We start from the raw sequence: 19,323 nt of genomic DNA, 5'->3' as shown, positions 1-19,323 counted from the left end.
GGCTACTTTCCTCTGTACAGCTTATTGAATATTATTTTTATAATCTATTCCTCAGATTCAGAGTTTATGATTTATTAATAGAGACACATTACATATCTGAAGACAGTGATGAAAAATTATTCTTCAATAACATTCATCCTACTTGGATTAACAGATGAACCACGACTACAGGTTTTTCTTTTAGTATTTCTGTTTCTCACCTACATTTTCACTGTTGCTGGAAATGTCCTAATTATCCTCCTCACTCTGCTGGACCCTCATCTTAAAACACCTATGTACTTTTTCCTTCGTAATTTCTCCATTTAGAAATAATACTCACAACTATCTGTGTTCCTTGATTCCTGTATAGCATGACAACTGGGGACAGAAGGGTTAACTATAATGCTTGCTTCATCCAATTATTTTTTATCATCCTCATTGGGGCAGCAGAATTTTTTCTTCTAACTGCCATGTCCTATGACCGCTACATGGCCATCTGCAAGCCCCTGCATTACACCACCATCATGAGCGACAGGGTTTGCACCATTCTTGTCCTTTTGTGTTGGCTGATTGGGTTAATTGTCATATTCCCTCTGCTTAGCCTGGGAGTTCAGCTGGATTTCTGTAACTCATATCTCGTTGACCATTTTGCCTGTGATGCATCTCCTCTTCTGAAGATTGTTTGTTCAGACACTCAATTTGTAGAGCAGCTTGCCCTCATCATGGCTGTGCTGACCCTCATTTTTACATTAGTCTGTGTAATTGTGTCCTACATATACATTATTAAGACTATTTTAAGACTCCCTTCAGCTCAGCAAAGAAAGAAGGCTTTCTCCACCTGTTCTTCCCACGTGATTGTAGTTTCCATCACCTATGGAAGTTGCATCTTCATGTATATGAAACCAACAAAGGAAGGCGTAGCCATTAATAAAGTCGTGTCATTGCTGAACACGTCAGTCATCCCTCTGATGAACCCTTTCATTTATACTCTGCGGAACAAGCAAGTCAAACAAGCTTTCAAGGACTCAATAAAAAAGATGTCATTTCTTTCAAAGCTTTAGGAAACCTACAAAGACATTAAAAATTTTTAATATGTACATATAAATATTTCATCTTTTAGTATGTGTTCAAATTGAAGTCTGCAATACAGTCCTGAAATTATAGTCTGATTAAAACCAAAGTTTCTTTTCTATTACTCTCAAACTCACAGACTTAAGTAACCATTATTGCCTTCATTCAAATAGACTTTAAAGTAATGGTTCCTTTGCTAACTGACAATGAATATGAATTTTCTTAAAGTCCAAACAACACCTCATCACTCTTATGTGTGAAATGCAAAAAAAGTAATAAAAATTTTGATTGCATTTTGTCTATTCATTTATTTAATTTAATAGCTTGTTCAAGGCAAAAATTATTTACCTCAGTATTCCTCCCTGGTCTAGCATTAACTTTCTCAAGAAGAAGAGGTAGATGTAATTTTTCATGTTTTTGTAATGCAGACCACCCTGCTACAGACTGAGGGGGAATTACTGCCTTACACTAACTTGCTATAAAAATGGAATATTTTTGGGGTGTTCTTCCTTTGTTATTTTTGGCGTTAGCCCATTACCTTTTTCCAGTTTTATTAAAACATAATTGACATATAGCATTATACCAGTCTTAAGTTATGAAGTAATTATTTGATGTATGTATATATTGAGAAATTATGGCCACAATAAGTTAATATCCATCACTCCCATAGTTACAATTTTTTCTTGTGATGAGAAATTTTTAAGATCTACTCTCTCAGCAATAATAGCAACAATAGAGTGTTGGTAACTATAGTCAAGATGCTGTACATTACATCCCTGGAACTTATTACGTTATAACTGGAGGTTTATGCCTTCTGATCACCTTTGCCCATTACCCTGCTCTTACCTCTGGCAGCCACCAGTGTGTTCTCTGTTCCTATGCACTTAGCTTTATTAAATTCCACATATACGTGATATCATGCAGTATTTGTCTTTTGTCTCCCTTACATCGGATGCCCTCAAGGTCCAAACTTTGTCAAAATGGCAATATTTCCTTCTTTTTTAAGACTGAATACTTTTTTTTCACATCAGTAAATTTAACCCAAACAATGTTACTTCTCACCTCACCCTGATGACAAAACCCTAATGATGGATTCCTGGGGATATGGCTCAGGTTTTGTTGATATACATTAGCTTTCTTGATATTCTTTTGGTGTCTCTGGTACATATTCCAGGTAATACTGTGTGCCCCATGCCTGAGAGTCTGTTTGACTGTGAGTCCGGTTATTGCTTTCCAAACAATGAGAAAAAGGGGGTGGTCGTGGGGAACAAGCTCAGCATTCTCCTGAAAGAAAAGTACCTCAAAGTAGGTCATTTTGGTTCTTCAGACAAGAAGAGGTCAAACCCTTATGCAGGATATAAGTGTCTGCTTCTATGAGACGTCAGTTTAATCTACCCATTCATTGTGTCCTCTAGTAAACCTTGCTAGTGTGGATTCAATTTGCACTGAAATTAATTCATCCACAAAATTGAACTTGGGTTGCTTTCAAGAAGTCATATAGCTACAGGAGATACTAGCTTCTTTTACAGAAGTCATAGTTTTCTGACCTCTTTTTCATATCTTCAGGTGGGAATTTAAAATCCTGAGATAATCACTCATCTTTTCCACACTCTCCAGATGCTTATAAATCGCCAGCTGCAGTTAGAGTTCTTATTTTCCTCATTTTCCACTGCAACATTCCATGAAAGTAGCCACTTGGTAAAAGCAAATCACAAGGGCAGCACACAGTCAAGGGCCAAGAAACGCATCTCCTCACAGGAGAGCTGCAAATCACCATAGATGATTTGCAAATTAACTTTAATGTGTTCTTGACTCATGTCTAAGCTAAACTGCAAGATTTAAATGGCACCTCATCTCCTGATAGCCTTTCCTGCTATTCCTGCCACCAGCACCCAATCCAAATAATAATAAACTCTATCAGGCAGCAGAGAGAGCTACTCATTTTGTAAGGTGAGGGACCAGCATATGGTGCTGCCAAACAAAAAGAGCTTCAAGAGATGAGAAATATCATCACAACCAATCACAGATTTACAGGAATACTAAGAATAGGCAAATCATCTAGTTAGAATTATTAGTCACTCTAGATTTTCAAAAATCTAGAACTTTGGAAAATGTTTTAATATGAAGAAAAGAGCATATGAAGATAATAGTATCAAATGGAAATGGAGTCATGGGAAACATATGTGACAGCCACTAAAAATTGGAGCAAAATATATTGAACCACCATTTTACGAATATTTGACACCAGACAATGAAGCACAGCTTTTCCTGTGAGATGATTACCTCAGCTCACCTCCTGGAGACATGCAGGCAGTGGACCCATGTAGAGCCCACCAGTCTGCCAGAGTGGAGAAGGTATAGATGATAGGATGGGGAGGCTGACGTTCACAGGAATGCACTCCAAGAGGTGGGAGTGGCATGCGGAGGGATATCTGGTGATCTATAGACAGTCCATCATGAGCACTCAGCTGAACATATATGTGTAAGGAAATTACTTGACTCAGGGAGAATCACCCAAAAAGACTTCAAAAAACAATATTCTCGGCTCACACAAGATTGGAAATGGTTCCTAGTCACACCAAACAGAATTTAAAATATCATGATTTACTGGTTATTAATATAGAAATATTTGCCACAGTTCTGGGGAAAAAAATCACTAGTCTAAACCCTGCTCTGCTCCAGTCTAATACAGACTAACACAGAACCTGAAAGGACAAACCTGTCTGCAAGTGATGCAAACGATACCAGAACAAGACTGCAGAATCTTTACAGGAGCAAAAACACATCTGGCATTCATAAAGTTAAATTCATTGTGCTCGCCATAAATATAATTCACTGACTTGTAAAGTAGTAAGAAGATACAATCTTTAATGAGAAGAACAATCAATACAAAGAGACCCCAAAATGGTACAGATAATAAAATTAAAATAAAATACAGCTAGGAGTAATACTTAGTTTAAGAAAAGTAATACTAATGTGGCATTTAAATAATAATAAAATAAAGTACAGTTAAAACATTAATTATAATTGTACTCCATATTTTGGAGAAGATAAAACACGTTAAGTAAAAACATGAAAATTATTAGTTGCAAATCAACCTTACAGAGATGAAAACTATACCCCTTTGAGAAAGTTTTAATATCGGTTAAATACAGAAGAATAAATATTTAGATAACTAGAAGAAAAATAGGAGTAAAAATTCTCTTTATAAAACATACAAAGAAAAAACTTCAAAATTTTAACAAACCATCAGGGAACTCTAAGACAAACTCAGGAGTTTGGATATATGGTATAATTAGGGTTTCCTCAAAGAAGGAGAAAGGAGTAACAAAAATAGTATTTGAGGAAATGAGTGAAAATATTTCAAATTATGGTAAAATTCAAAAAGTGGAAAATATAAATCTACTGATAAGAGATGTTCAAAAGACCCTAACCACAATCATAAAGTCACACCAATTTTTAAAAATTGCTTATGACTAGTTATAATGAGAAAATCTTAAAAGGTGCCAAAGAAAAAAAATCTTATTACACAAAAAGAAGAAATTATAGGAATGAGAGTATGCTTCTTGGCAGAAACAATGAAAGCCAAAGACTGCACAATGACATCTTGAAAATACAAGGGAATGGCAATCTAGAATTGTATGAGCAGCAAAAAGATTTTATTTTGATTGAAGACAAGATAGAGACTTTCAGAAATAGAAAATCTAAAGTAATTCATCACCAGCAGACCTGCCTGCAAGAAATGTAAAAGGAAGTCTCTTTGATAGAAATGACTACCAGATAGAAATGTGCACCCACCAAAGGAATCGAGAGCACCAGGACAGATAACAACCTGGTAAATAGGTAAGATATTTTCTCTTTATTTAAATAAGGCAAAATTATCATTGAGAGTTTAAAGCCAAAATAAATATTTTGTGGATTGTTTCATTGTCTTGTATTCTAACTTTTTATTGTGGTAAAATATACATAACGTTTACCATTTTTACTATTTTAAGTAGACAGTTCAGAGGCATTAAGAACATTCACTTTAATGTTCAATCATTAGCACCATCTTTCTCTAGCACTTTCTATCTTCTCTAACTTAAATCTGTGCCCATTCAACAACAACATCCCATTCTCTCTACCTCAGCCTCTGCCAACCACCATTATATTTTCTGCCTCTATGAATTTGACTATTCTAGGTAATGGAATAATACAGTATTTTACTTTGTGTCTGGTTTATTTCATTTAACATTATGTGTTCATCCATGTTGTAGCATGTGTCAGAATCCCATTCCTTTTTAAGATTAAATAGTATTCCCTTGTATGTGTATACCACATCACTTTATCCATCCATTTGTCAGTGGAAATTTGGGTGTTTCCATCTCTTGGCTATAGTGAATGATGCTATGAATATTGGTGTTCAAATATTGGTTCAAGCTCCTGCTTGCAATTATTTTAGGTATATACCCAAAGTTGAACTATTAGGTAATATGGTGATTCCATGCTCAATGTTTTAAGTAATCTCCATAATATTTTCAACAGTGGTTACACCACTTTACATTCCCACCAGAGAAGCACAAAGGTTACAATTTCCTAACAATTTTGTGGGTTTTATAGCACATGTAAAAGTTAAATGTATGAAGGCAAGAGCACAAAGGCAATGTAGGGAAGGATAGAAGTAACATGTATATGAATCTTTATTATATGTGGAGTAGCATATCATTAATTGAACATAGACTGTAATAAGTTTAATATGTATACTATAAAGAAATGCAAAAATAAAATAACTGAAGTTTATAGAAAAAAGCCAACAGGGAAATCAATCTCAAAGAAAGCAGAAAAAGAGAGAACGAGAAACAAAAAATGAGAATAACAAAAAACAAATAGTATATTAGATTCAAACCCACCATATCAATAATCACATCAAATAAAGTGACTTTAACCCCGAACTCAAAAGCACAGCTTGTCAGACTGAGAGGGGAAAAGAAGCAACTCTTTTCTGCCTATAAGAAAGCAACTTCTGATACAAACACAGAAATGAGAAGGGGGTTAATAATGGAAAAAATATAAAATAACATTAATAAAAAAAAAGAGTAGCTATAGTCACATCAAATAAAGTAGATTAGAGCAAAGAATAATTGTGATAAAAGGTGTCATATTTCAATGACAAAGGGGTCTTTTAAAAAAAAATCCATAACTACCCTAAATGCTTATGTACCTAATAAAGAGCTTCAAAATACATGAAGCCAAAACTGAAAAAACTGAAATAACAAAAGAAAAACCCACAATTATAGCCAGAAATTTTGACATGCCTGTCTCAATACTTACTTGAGTCATTACCCAGAAATTCATTAAGTGTTAAAAGGCAGCACTATCTATCAACATGATCTAACTGACATTTATAGGATATTCCAAGTACAACAACAAAAGCAAAATTATTCTAAGATTCACAGATATTTACCAAGTTAGACAATATTCAGGACTGAAAAAGCAAGCCTTCTCAAATTTAAAATGATTCAAATTACACAAAGTATGCTATATAGCCAAATGGAATTAAATTAGAAATCAATAACCAATTTTCCTGAGAAACACACATAATTGGAAGACAAATATCAAAATTTTGGGGATGCAGCTAAAGCAGTATTTATAGGGAAAATTATGGCTCTGTAGCGATAATAGTGATTAAAATAATTGTAATGTGCATCATTGACCATAATCTTAGCCACACAGCCATGCCCGCTGTAAGGGGCGCTAGGTAATATTTTATCTGGGAATTTTGCACTCTCAATATGTTTGAGGTTCAGTTGCTATGAATAAGGCAAAACACCAGACAGGAAATCACCAGTCCCTGCCACAGCCCATCAGGATGGTCTTCAAAATTTACTCTAGAGAGGTATCACCTTCTTCCCAGCACACTCCCCCTGGGAAAATTTTCAATCAGGTTCTCATCAACCTAACACTCCTCAAATTGTGGTCCCTTCAGGGGCCTGGGGTAAAACTGCCAGAAAGTGATTAAGTATGCATTTGTCATGACATATTTTTCGAAATGATCAGAACATCGGCAGAGGGTGAACACAGCCAGCTTTAAATTCTGGTATTCAGTTCATTATAACTGATACTGCAGAAAAGTATTCAAGAGCCATTTCTGAGAGGTTGTTATTCTGAGGAAACATGAAATGACAAATGCCTGCCATGGTCATTTTGCCATTGAAACTGACAGGCGTAAGTATGAGTTGAGGAAGCCATAAGCACTGAAAAGGCAGTGTTGGAAAAGGTACTGCCACTCAGTAATATCCACTAATGTCATAGATATCAAGCAATACCAATATTTTAAATTATGCTACAGGAAACCTCACCATATTCTCCATCTGTTGTTGAGGTAATTATTGCCACTTTTGGGAGGGGGCAGCATTTCCATTTGAATATCAACTATCTAGCCCATGAGCAGTCTCTGTTCCAAATGGAGACAGAATGAGATTTATTTCCAAACATAAGTAAGGTCAATATGTCTCAAATATATTTTTTAATCATTATATAGAGAGTCAATAAAGAAAAAACTGAATCTCGATCACTTACTAGCCCCCCAGGGACAGTGACCGTGGGCAGTCTTGCACAGGCTGTCATCAAGGCCTGCCTGTGAACATTAACTCAGAACAATGTTTCTGGGAGGAAGGTGGTAAATTTTATCATTTATTTAGTGAAATTGCTTCAAACTTTAATTGATCCAAATTCAAAATAAATAAGTAACTCTCAGCCTCCCAGGGAAATGTTCCCAGTATAACAGAGAGCTCCAGTGTGATTGCGTGTGCAGGATGGAAGGCAGCAGTCTTATATCCAAAGGATCTGCCCCACAGGCTTTACTGCATCACTAGGAGTTGTATTTCTTTTTAAGCTTCAAAAATTAAAACACAGTGACTCTGAAGGCTAACAAGCATTAGGCATTTTAAACATTAATGATCGTTCAAATGAAAATGTGACTGACTTCACCACATTATTATTAACAGAGAAGAATTAAAGTCTTGATTTAAAAACCAGAGAATAATTTTAGGTCCTGGAACTTGTACGAGAGGGAGACCCACAGTTACAATACCGGCTGGACAAGGACTGAAGCTGCTCTACAGTGGATCATGGGACAGCAGGGAGGAAAACTGGGAGTGCAGAAACAGACCTGGCCTGGCATTTAGGTTGGCCCATCAGATACTTCTCCTGGCGAGTACATGGCAAGGTGCTATCTCTGGGGTGACCATTTCTCCTTGTGAGCCCAGGGAGGAGTGTTTCTGTTCCGTATTCATGCCTGTGAACCCTGAGCAACGCCCTTGCTCACCCTGCTTATGGTGACAATGACTCTGAGAACCTCAGGAGAAAGAAAAGAACCTAGAAACAGAATGAACAAAGGGAGATATGAACAGCTACCAATGTAACTAACGGTGACTGCAAGGGAACAGAGTCGTTAACATCCCCAATCCAAAGTTTCATATCCACTGTTGTCTTGTGCTACCATGTCACTGAGTGTGCACTAGCATGACACACTTTCTCCCACTGGTGGCCTGATTCAGCTCCTTAAGAAGCAACTTGCTAATGGTCAGGTCTCCATCTCTTTAAATAATAGATGATTATTAAATATTTGGATGGATGAATGTAGATTGCTTACTAGAGCAACCTAATGTAGTTTTGATTCTCTATTCAGAACAGACATTGGGTACAACTGGGACAATTGTTGGAACATTTAAGAAATTAAAAAGAAAGTAAGCTCCAAAGACAGAGGAGCAGGCTACCCCTGAGGGTGGGTAGGAACATTCTAGATTTTATATTGTGTCTTTTTGTGGCTGATTTGATTTCCTGTCTCCCATCTTGCCATTTTGCATCATCCTTTGGATCCTTCTTGCTTCCTCGCCTGCAGCCTCTTTGCCCAAATTCATGGTCATCATTTTTCTCATGAGAGTCTGAGCAAAACTCATGGTGGGGCTAAAACTGCAATATAAATTATGTGATGATGATATAATATCCTCATAGTCAATTATTCCTGAAGTGCATAGTTTATAAATTCAGGGAAGTCCCAGTAATCCATATTTTTGCTCATTAGTTTGTGCCGAACTACAAAAGGGGCTGGTCTAGGAAAACAGGGTGGCCTCCGGGCAGGGACGGGGTACAGACTGGGTGCTCAGCTAACCTCCTTTCTCCCCTCTGCTCATGTCTGTCTAACTGCCTTCTCTAGCATTCCCCCCTCAAGGACACTAGCCTGAAATCTTTCAGGATAAGAGCAATGAGTCACTTCTGGAACTGCCTCTTCTGAGAAGGGATGATGTCTTCAGAGTCGGAGCCCTTGCTGTCCGTCAGGAGACGGAGGTGGGAACAGTGGGGTCATTGGGGGGTAGCCACTGCAGGAGATCCTACTGGCTGTATTCAGGGGGGATTCATGTGTAGCTGTGTTGGTACAAATTTGTAGATATAGTTGCTCTATGGCCATTGGAATGTGTATTGCCTCTAAACAATTAGAGACAAATCTGGTTAGGAGGTTTAAGAGACACAATGAAAAAAGAAGAAAGAAAACGGAGACCAGAGGTCCCACGAAGGGTGGAGGCACGCGAGCCAGGACCAGGATGCTCCCCAGGAGAGCTCTGCCTGGGCGGCTGTTCCTGGAGTCTGAAAGCCTTTTATAAGAGACTTCGGCTGTCCTGCTAGACTTGGCCTGTTTGTTTTACCCAAAAGCTGCACTCTTCTTTAAGCAAGGGGTAGAGGTCTCTAACCCTAACCCTAAACCTAGCCCTAAGCCACAGTCATGGCATCTAGGCCCTTAGTTGTGGAGAACAACCACTGCCAAGCTTCAGCTTCTGAGTGTCCAGACGTTCTCTCTGGGCTTCTTGCCAAGACTGTTCATGAGGTCCTAAATGGGGAGATGACAGCGACCTTCTCCTTAGGGATCAGAACAGGAAAAGACCTTTCTCATGCTAAAACTGAAATGTCTAGGAGCCCTTGCCCTCAGCCCCGCTCAGGCAGGCAGGCCCTCCCATCTCTGTGTGCCGGGGAAACCAAGAGTGGCTCTGAGAGGGCTCACCCAGACACGGGGAGCCATCAAGGGTCCAGGTGATTATCCACCAAGGAAATAGATTCAGTAACCAAGATGGCCTGGCTGTCTTGGGGCAGTGGCAGCCACTGTGTTGTTAGCAGAAGAAGCCTATAAAATACAATGGACCAACCCTAGAAATCTCTACTTCCCATCAGGCAGCTGCCCTGCTGGGGCTTAAACGGCCCCCTGGCTCTCCAGCTGTGCACTGCTGTGGGGTCAAGTCCTCAAGTCCTGCTGTTAGAGAACCCCGGCATGACCATCAGGGGGCTCCACGCGGAACCCAGCCACTCTGCTGCGTGTCTCAAACGCTGAAGTGCCTGCCCATTCATGCAGGGAGATCATCCATTTAAGCTATGGTAGCCTGAGTATAAGCACTGGGTAAACTCACACGAATAGCATGGGAAAGTTCATTGTTCGTTGTGTTGTCTTATGAATAACAGAATGTTTTCCTCTTTCAAGCATGGTTTGTGGTACTGCTCATTAAATCTATGAAATTACTCTAGTGGTAGATATATTCAAGTTGTATAGCCAAAAATAAATAAATACTAGGGAGACATTTTTGCTGGGTTGAGAGAATTGGGATATCTTCTAGAACCATGTACACGGGAGACTACATTCATTTCCTGAAAGTTGAGTGTCCTATCCTTTACAATTCTCTCAAGGACACTTTTAAAAGTCTCATTAAAGTTCAAATGTCACAATGTTAGAGAATAGGGTAACATCAGATAAATACTAATTCCTATTGTGAAACAGCATAAATAATAATTTAATAATTTAGGGCCTGGGTGTTGAAACCCATAGGTCAAAGCCTTCTGCCTTGTTTAGAGTTCCTTGGGTTCTGGAGGCTGAACAACTGGCATGACTGAGTAAATCACACTTACCTTTCATATTTCTGTGCATGGCCTCTGTGGGCAGTTTAACCACAGAGATCCTTAAAGTGACTCAGAGCAGAGCAGCAGTTAGTGGTGGTGTGTCCCACAGTATTTTTCATGCACTCACACATTTGTTCTCATTGGCAAGTCTGTGAGTGGGCAGAGGTTTCTCAGGCACCCAATGCCCACCATTTCCCAGGGGCCTTTCCGAAATGTCCTTTACCTTCTACAGTCCTATCAAGATACCCAAGAGCAGATATAGTCTGACTTTAATTCTAATAAATATGCTCCTATAGCCTGTATAGTTGAAAGGATTAAAGACTGTTGTGATGGTGAGAAACTCTCTGGTTTGGTCCAAGTCAGTATCGTGACCTCTGTACAGGAAGTCCGGTTTCCCTGCAAGTTGTATATTATCAAGTACAGCATTGGTTATAGCTGGTCCTCAACAGGTGTGCAGGGATCATCTGATTTAACAAACAGAAGAACCCCTTGGGGTCCTAGGTGCAAATGTGCTCATTAACCTACAGTGAAATGAACTTGAACTTTGTGTGGACAAAACAGCTATCAGCTGGGACTGCGTCCTTGGAGAAAGGAAGATGCAACAATAGAATCTGAAACAGATTGTCAGGTGCCAAACAAGGAGTGTCCGAGGGCAAATCACAAGGATGGTTTCTTCTCACTTTTCTTTTTATTGCTTGAGGGATTCTTCAGCTGAGTTCAGGCGAGATGCCTCTCAGGGATGCCCTGAGAGATGCTGGACTCGGGTGAAGCCACACAACCCCTACTATAGGAGAAAGAGCTCTTCCCTCGGTTTTGAATATCCCTTCATCTCACGTGTGTTTTGTCCAGTAATGTGACTCATTATTATAAACACATAGGAGACTGCACACTCACTATTCCATTGTTTCAATAAACTTTACTGTCAGATTATTTTATTATTTTTGAACAATTAGCCTGGGTGGGAAAAGGCAAAGGTAATTATTTCAAGTCTACTAGGACACTCCAAGATTCATATCCATTCATCGCTTGCTCTACAAGTTATCACGAATAAATGTTGAACATTATTAAAATTTTTAAATTTTTATTAAGTTAGTGTAAATAAAACAAGATAAATTTAGTGTATCTGGTAAAATAAATATACAGTTTTTCTCCTTTTGTTATTGGGGTAATGAAATGATATTAATAGATTTAATATTTAAATCACCTTTGCATCTCTGCAGACATCCAAACATCATCATTTTTTTAATTAAAAAAGTGTTCAACTTGCAGATATTTAAGATATTTGTATATGTTCTTGAGTCAGATTGTCCTTTGATTTCCCTTTCTTGTACTTATTTTACATGGTTAAAGTTAGAGGTTATAAAAAAACTGAGTAGTAGATACATTATTCCTGGTGCTGAACATGTTTTATGACTTTGGAATTATCTGTTCTTTGTGAGTGGTAGGACTCAAGTTTACAATATCTGGGCTTCGTGTTCCCTTTATTGAAAGTCTTAAAACTATTACTTAGTTTCTATAAATTTTTCAGCACTATTTTGGCCTTTTGATTGTTTTAGGTCTTATTTTTTTAATGGGATTAGTCTATTTTACTAAATTATCTCTTTACTGATGTAATATCTTTATAGAATTTTGATATTTGTTATCTAGCATATCTGTCAAGTTTCCTCCATTCTTAATATTATTTGTACCCTCTTTATTTTTCTTGATTAAATTTATGAGAAGATGAAAAGATGAAAACATTTTTAGTATTTTTTTGTTGGGGGAGTTTTATTAATTCTCCTCATACTGTATGTTTGGTTTCCATTTCATTAATCTGCTTTTACCTTTATACTTCATCATTATATTTTTATACCCTCTTTCTTTAGAGTTTGTTTTATTTCTCTAAAGTTGTAGGTTAACTTCAGACATCTTTCTCAAATATATGCATATACGATTATGAATTTCCATACAATTTTTTGCCTTCATTGCCTCACTTATACTAATAATATTAGCATTCATTTTTATGATAGATATATTATATCATTCTTACTGTGAATTGTATGAATTATATGTGAATTATGAATATGTATTAAACACCAGTATGTGTAAAACATGAACATAAAATTTTGATATGAAAAATAAATACATTTAATATAGTATATATGCTCATTTCTTGATGAATATATTTTATCGACTGTATTTGTATGCACTGTTTGTGTATACTTACATGATGAGCACTTGCATTCATTGTATAGTTTTTTAAAGCTTTCAAACAGCAGAAAGGATAAAAAGATTTGCAGTGAAAGCTCTTTTTATCTCATCCTCATATGCTTCATCACTTCTCTGTATACTTCCACTATTTTTCTAGTGTTTTATTAAATTTTTAGTTATACACAAAATTAGGTGATTTTAATTTTCCTTTTCTAAACAGAAATGATATATTACATGCACTGTACTGTTTTCTTACTTATATATATGGTATAATGGAAATCTTTCTATGTCAATACATAAAGAGCTTTACAAAATTTTTATAGAAGTAAGACATTCTGTAGAATGGAATTTCTCCTGAATAGAACAATGTTCTAATGAAGGACATTCCAATAGATTAACTTCTTTTGCTACTATGAGTAATACTGAGATGAATGTCATTAAAATGGTATTAGTTTATTTACATTTATTCACATACCTATTGAATAAATCCCCAATATGAATTACCTTTTGAATACATTTGAATTTGAACTTTGCTCCCTGACTTTTGGTAGCTGTTATAAAATTGTGCTCGGCAGGCTTATGTCAGTTTTTATTCCTACAAACATTGTCAGTGTTCATTCCCATAGGACTCTGATAATAAAGTGTACTATCAATTAAGATATTTGTATATGTTCTTGAGTCAGATTGTCCTTTGATTTTCCTTTCTTGTACTTATTTTACATGGTTTTAAATTAGAGGTTATAAGAAATTGAGGGGTGAAAATTGGTAACAGTAATGTTTGATCAAATATATTATTATGAACAATTTTGACCATATTTCCATGTCTTTATGAAATTTCTCTTTTATTTTATTTGAATAATCTTTTCATATTGCTCTTGCATTACTTTCTATTGGAATAGTTGTGTTTTCTTATTGATTTCTGCAATAGAGATCTTAGGTTTTAGATCAGTAATGTCAACTAAAAATATTTTTCCCACTTTGACATTAGCTTTGTTGTTTTAGTTACTGTCAGACAGAAATTTTTTATTATTGAAATATAGTTGCTATATTGGTTTCAGATGTGTAACAGTGATTCAACAATTATATATATTGACTAATGTTTACCATGATAATTGTAGTTACCACCTGTCACCATACAAAGATATTATATCATCATTGGTATATTCTCTATGCTGTCCTTCCATCCCTGTGACTTATTCTATGAACTGAAGTTTCTACCTCTTTATCCCCTTTACCTATTTCACTCATCTTCCTACTCCTCTCCCCTATGATAACCAACAGTCCATTATCTGTGTTTATGAGTCTATTTCTGTTTTGTTAGTTTGTTCATTCGTTTGTATTTTAGATTCCAAATATAAGCAAAATCGTATGGTATTTGTTGTTCTTGGACTTATTTCAGTTAGCATGATACCTTCTAGATATTCTGTCCTCTAGGTCCTTTCATGTTGTTGCAAATGGAAATATTACATTCATTTTTATTGCTGAGTGATATTCCATTGTTAATACATATACCACTTCTTTACCTACTCATCTATTGATGAACACAAAAACAAAACACTTTTTGGGGGGGTAAATTCCCAGAATGGAATTGTTGAGTCATATGGTAAATCTATTTTAAATTTTTTGAGGAACCTCCATACTGCCCATACCAATTTACATTCCCACCAACAGTGTACAAAGGCTCTCCTTTCTCCATATTCTTACCAACACTGGTTCTTTATTGTCTTGATGGAATGAGCCATTATAACTGGTGTGAAGTAATGTCTTATTGTGGTATTGATTTGCATTTCTCTGGTGATAAGTGATGTTGGACATCTTTTCATGTTTCTGTGCTCCACAGGCATTTTTTTCAAAGTTAAAAAAAAATCAGACCTACCACTCTTTTCCATTAGTGTTTCTGGATTTTCAGTTAGTGTAAAAAGTTCTTTCTAGATTCCATTCAGCTTCACCTGACAGGTGCATGTGCAGTTGTTAGTGGGGTATGTATGGTAGGGGAAGTTGTAGAGGTATTGCTTCTTCCTCATTGTCCCTTACAAGCTATGGCATTGTATGAATCAAAGGCACCATGCAGGTCTCGGCTTAAGAGCATGTGTTTGACTACAGCTATGGTGTGGAAATAACTAAATTTTACAAAGCCAAGTATGGATGAACTCGATGTATCAGAGAGGCATATAGATCACATTGGAAAGTTAGACATTGTAGGCTTCTCAGCATAAACTGGGTGAGAACTTCCAGTGAGGTGTCATTCATTAGTAAAGCAGAATTGAAGTAAATGTGCAAGAACATTCTCTGGTTGATGCTATAGAGCAAACAATGAAACTTAAATATACTGACATATAATTTACAAATATGATTTCCATGGATAAGAAACTTACATAAAAACTACATCCTCATGTTCCAAGAAAAGCCATTTTGATTCAAGGATCCATGATCATTGTGAAAAACTTCAGGTTCAAAGTTATCTAGAAGGACTAAGTAAGCAGTTATTGACTTTAAAGATTTGGAGAGTTAACCTCTGAAACTAATCCAGAAGACCTGCTGCATTTTGAAGGATACCTCTTTCTCAACTTTCTCTATGTCTTCTTTGGAAGTCACTTTAGATTCTCTCTGCCTCCCTGGGTCAATTTGGTAAATTATATTTTCATAGACAATTACCTATTTCATCCAGATGTTCAAATTAATGTGCATGTAACTGAACAAATATTCTCTTTGGATTACTAAAGTATACAATAATTTGGGGCTATTTTTTCATATCAATTATATTTTAACAATTTGCTCATAAATCGAGCAAGCAAAGAACATTCATGCACTTTAAAAAAGACAAATATAAAGCAAGCACTCAATGTAACATTCAAGTTATGAAATGGATCACTGTCATAACCTTAGAAAAGTCCCACTTACCTGTCTGCATCACATTAACCTTTCTCCCCATTGCCCAGAACATAAGTACACTCATTTCTATAAAAATTTCCTTAACTTTTATTGTAGCCTTACTATCAAGGAATTTAATATAAATTCTATTGTTTAGTTTTATATTATAAAATTTTTTGTGTGAATAGAATTAAGCTGTATACACTTTTCTTTGCCTTATGTTCCCCCATTATTTTTTATGAAACTTGTTCGTGTTAATGGTTTTGCTAAATTGTGTTCAAAGACTTTACAGTATTCCATTGTGTGACTTTGAGCACACATGATTAATCTGTTCTATGACCGATGGACATAGACCATGTTTCCAGGTTTTCACTACTAGGAAGAGTAATGTATAAATGATTTTCTGCATGAAACTTGATGCATATGTGCTTCAAGAGTTTCCCTATGTTATATTTCTAGGAATTATAACTTTTCCTGGCTCTGAAGATAATGAACTAAAAAGCTGTAATGACATGTAAGGATATGTGCATAAAGGAATTTTCTCAATTCATTCTGGCAATAGATTCAGCTAAAAGGAAATAATGGTTAATAAATTTAACAGTGTGGGTACAAAAGAAATACGGAGGTAATGTGCAAGAATTAAAATCTAAAATGATAGGCTTTTCCTAAATGTATATGTAAATGCAAAAGTCTTGGACTACCTATCTTTCTTTTGACAAAGAACACAATTGGAGGCTTTACACTACTTAATTTCAAAACTTACTCTAAAGTCACAGTCATCAAGACAGTGTGGTGTTAATGTAAGTAAAATAAAATATAATTAAGAGTTTAGAAATACCCACTTATGATCAACTGATTTTCAACAAGGTACCATGATAATTCAATATGGGAAAGGCTGGTCATTTCAACAAACATGCTGGGATAATAGAATATCCATGGCAAAAAATGAACTTACACTCTGATCCCACACCATATATAAAAATTAACACAAAATGGGTCAAATACTTAAATGTAAGAGCTAAGAAACTTAAGTTAGGCTCATCTATCTTAGATAAGACATTAAAAGCACATTCATTAAAGAAAAAAGTGGAAAAAAAGGATTTTGTAAAAACAAAAAAATTAGTACTTCGCAAGGTAACCTTAGAAAATAAAACAACAAAAACAACTGATTGGGAGAAAATGTTTACATACATCTGTTACGGAATTTGCATCACAATATATAAAGAATTTTACAATATAAAGACAAAAATCCCAATTAAAAAATGGGCATAAGATTTGAGAAAAAATTTTGTGAAAGAACGTGTATAAATAATAAGCACATTAAAAAGTGCTCAATAACATTAGACATTCAGGATATTCAAATTAAATCCACAGGCAGGTGCCACCACACACTCATGGGAATAGACATCATAAAATAGAGTCTATTCTGAGTTATTGGTAGATAGATACCATATGACTCAGCAATTCCTCCTGTAGGTAAAGAAATCAAAACAAATGTAACAAACACATGGAAGCTATATAAATTTCCATCACTAGTGAATCAATAAACAAAATGTAGTATATTCATATGATGGAATATTCTGCGGGGAAAAGGAATAAGCTACTGATACATGTTACAACATGGATGAACCTCAAAAACGTTATGAAAAATAAGGAAAATAGGCACAAAATTCTACAGGTTATCTGCTTCCATTTATATAAAATGTCCAGAGAAGGCAAATTTCTAGAGACAGAAAACAGATCAATGGTTGTATTAAGCTTCAGGATGGAAGTGTTGATTGACAACCTGTGGTCATCAGGAAAATGTTTGGGGGCTGATGGAAACATTCTAAAACTGAATTGTGGTGTTTGCAGCATGGTTCTATTTATTCACTAGAATTTATTCAATAGTACACTTAAAACTGGTGACTTTTATGGAATTTAAATTATATATTCATAAAACTTAAAATTGGAATGGATTTTTACCTTTTGATCTTTAAAATTCACTAGACATTCAGTTCTTTGAGAGAGATGCAACCTTTTTGATCACGTCTTTGAAGGCTTGTATCACTTGCTTGTTCCTCAGAGTATAAATGAAGGGATTCATTACTGGGGCAACTGAAGTCATGAGTACTGACACCATCTTATTCAGAGAGACCAATTCTTTGGCAGGTGGTCTGATATACATAAAGATGCAGCTGCCGTAAGTGATAGAAACCACAATGATATGGGAAGAGCAGGTAGAAAAAGCCTTCTTCCTTTGCTGGGCAGAAGGGAATCTGAGGATGGTTCTGATGATGTGTGTGTAGGACATGGTCACACATACCAAGGTGACAGTGAGTGTCAGCACGGCTGCGACCAACACAAATCGCTCTATGAACTCTGTGTCAGAGCAGGAGATCTTCAGGACGGGAGCAGCATCACAGGCAAAGTGATCTATGACATTGGAGTCACAAAACTCGAGCCCAGAGACCATGATATAGGGTGGGAGGACAATCACCAGAGCAGACAGGTAACAGCCTGTTAGGAACTTGGTACAGATCCTGCTGTTCATGATGCTCATGTAATGCAGGGGTTTGCAGATGGCCACATAGCGGTCATAGGACATGGCAGTCAGGAGAAAGAACTCAGTGACACCCAGGACAGTAATAAAAAACAATTGAGTGGCACAAGTGTTGTAGGTAACTGTATTGTCCCCAGTGGCAAGGGTATACAGGTATCTGGGAATACAGACAGTGGTAAAAGAGACTTCTAAAATGGAGAAGTTGCGGAGAAAGAAGTACATAGGAGTTTTAAGGTGGAGATCTACAAAGATGAGGGTGATGATGGTCAGGTTCCCAATTACACTCAGCAGGTAGGCGATGAACAGAAAGAGGAAAAGCAGAATCTGTAGATTTGGGTCTTCTGTCAGTCCTACCAGGATGAATGTTGTCAACACTGTGTAATTTTTCATCACTGACCTCTGATTTCTGCATGTTCTGTTGGTAAAAATAAGGTAGAAATTGGAAATGAAGACTGTCCAGATGGATAAAAGTGGGAGTAGAGTGAGAGTTCCAAGCAAGTAGATATCATTTCATTTGATATTGTGGTTGTGTTGGTAACTCATATTACTTCATGATTCAGACAATAGTATGAGCAGAAAGCTGGTGGTAAACATTCTTATAATATTAATGATGTCTCCGGTACAAGGATTCCTAGACTATGCAAACAATCAAAAACCCCCAAACAAAACCTGGGAATAAAACTCTTTCAGTGGATTATCAATCAGTGGAAAAACAAAAACAAAACCAGTATCATGAGTTCCATCCCAGC

At 36.3% G+C, this 19,323-nt stretch overlaps 2 protein-coding genes across 2 annotated transcripts; one reads left to right on the top strand and one right to left on the bottom strand.

Moving 5' to 3' along the window:
* Positions 1–467: 467 nt before the first annotated feature.
* Positions 468–1,040, top strand: LOC130679299 (olfactory receptor 6C2-like). Its single transcript, XM_057487911.1, has one exon. The coding sequence runs from the start codon at positions 468–470 to the stop codon at positions 1,038–1,040; it is 573 nt and encodes a 190-aa protein (XP_057343894.1).
* Positions 1,041–18,025: 16,985 nt separating this feature from the next.
* On the bottom strand, positions 18,026–18,964 carry LOC118913875 (olfactory receptor 6C2-like). The gene has a single exon (XM_057486772.1). The coding sequence runs from the start codon at positions 18,962–18,964 to the stop codon at positions 18,026–18,028; it is 939 nt and encodes a 312-aa protein (XP_057342755.1).
* Positions 18,965–19,323: the final 359 nt, after the last annotated feature.

This window comes from Manis pentadactyla, chromosome 10, assembly GCF_030020395.1.
Source record: "Manis pentadactyla isolate mManPen7 chromosome 10, mManPen7.hap1, whole genome shotgun sequence".
In the NCBI taxonomy this organism is placed as follows: Eukaryota; Metazoa; Chordata; class Mammalia; order Pholidota; family Manidae; genus Manis; species Manis pentadactyla.
Note: the sequence above shows the minus strand (reverse complement) of the source record. Positions and strands in the feature narration are given on the sequence as shown.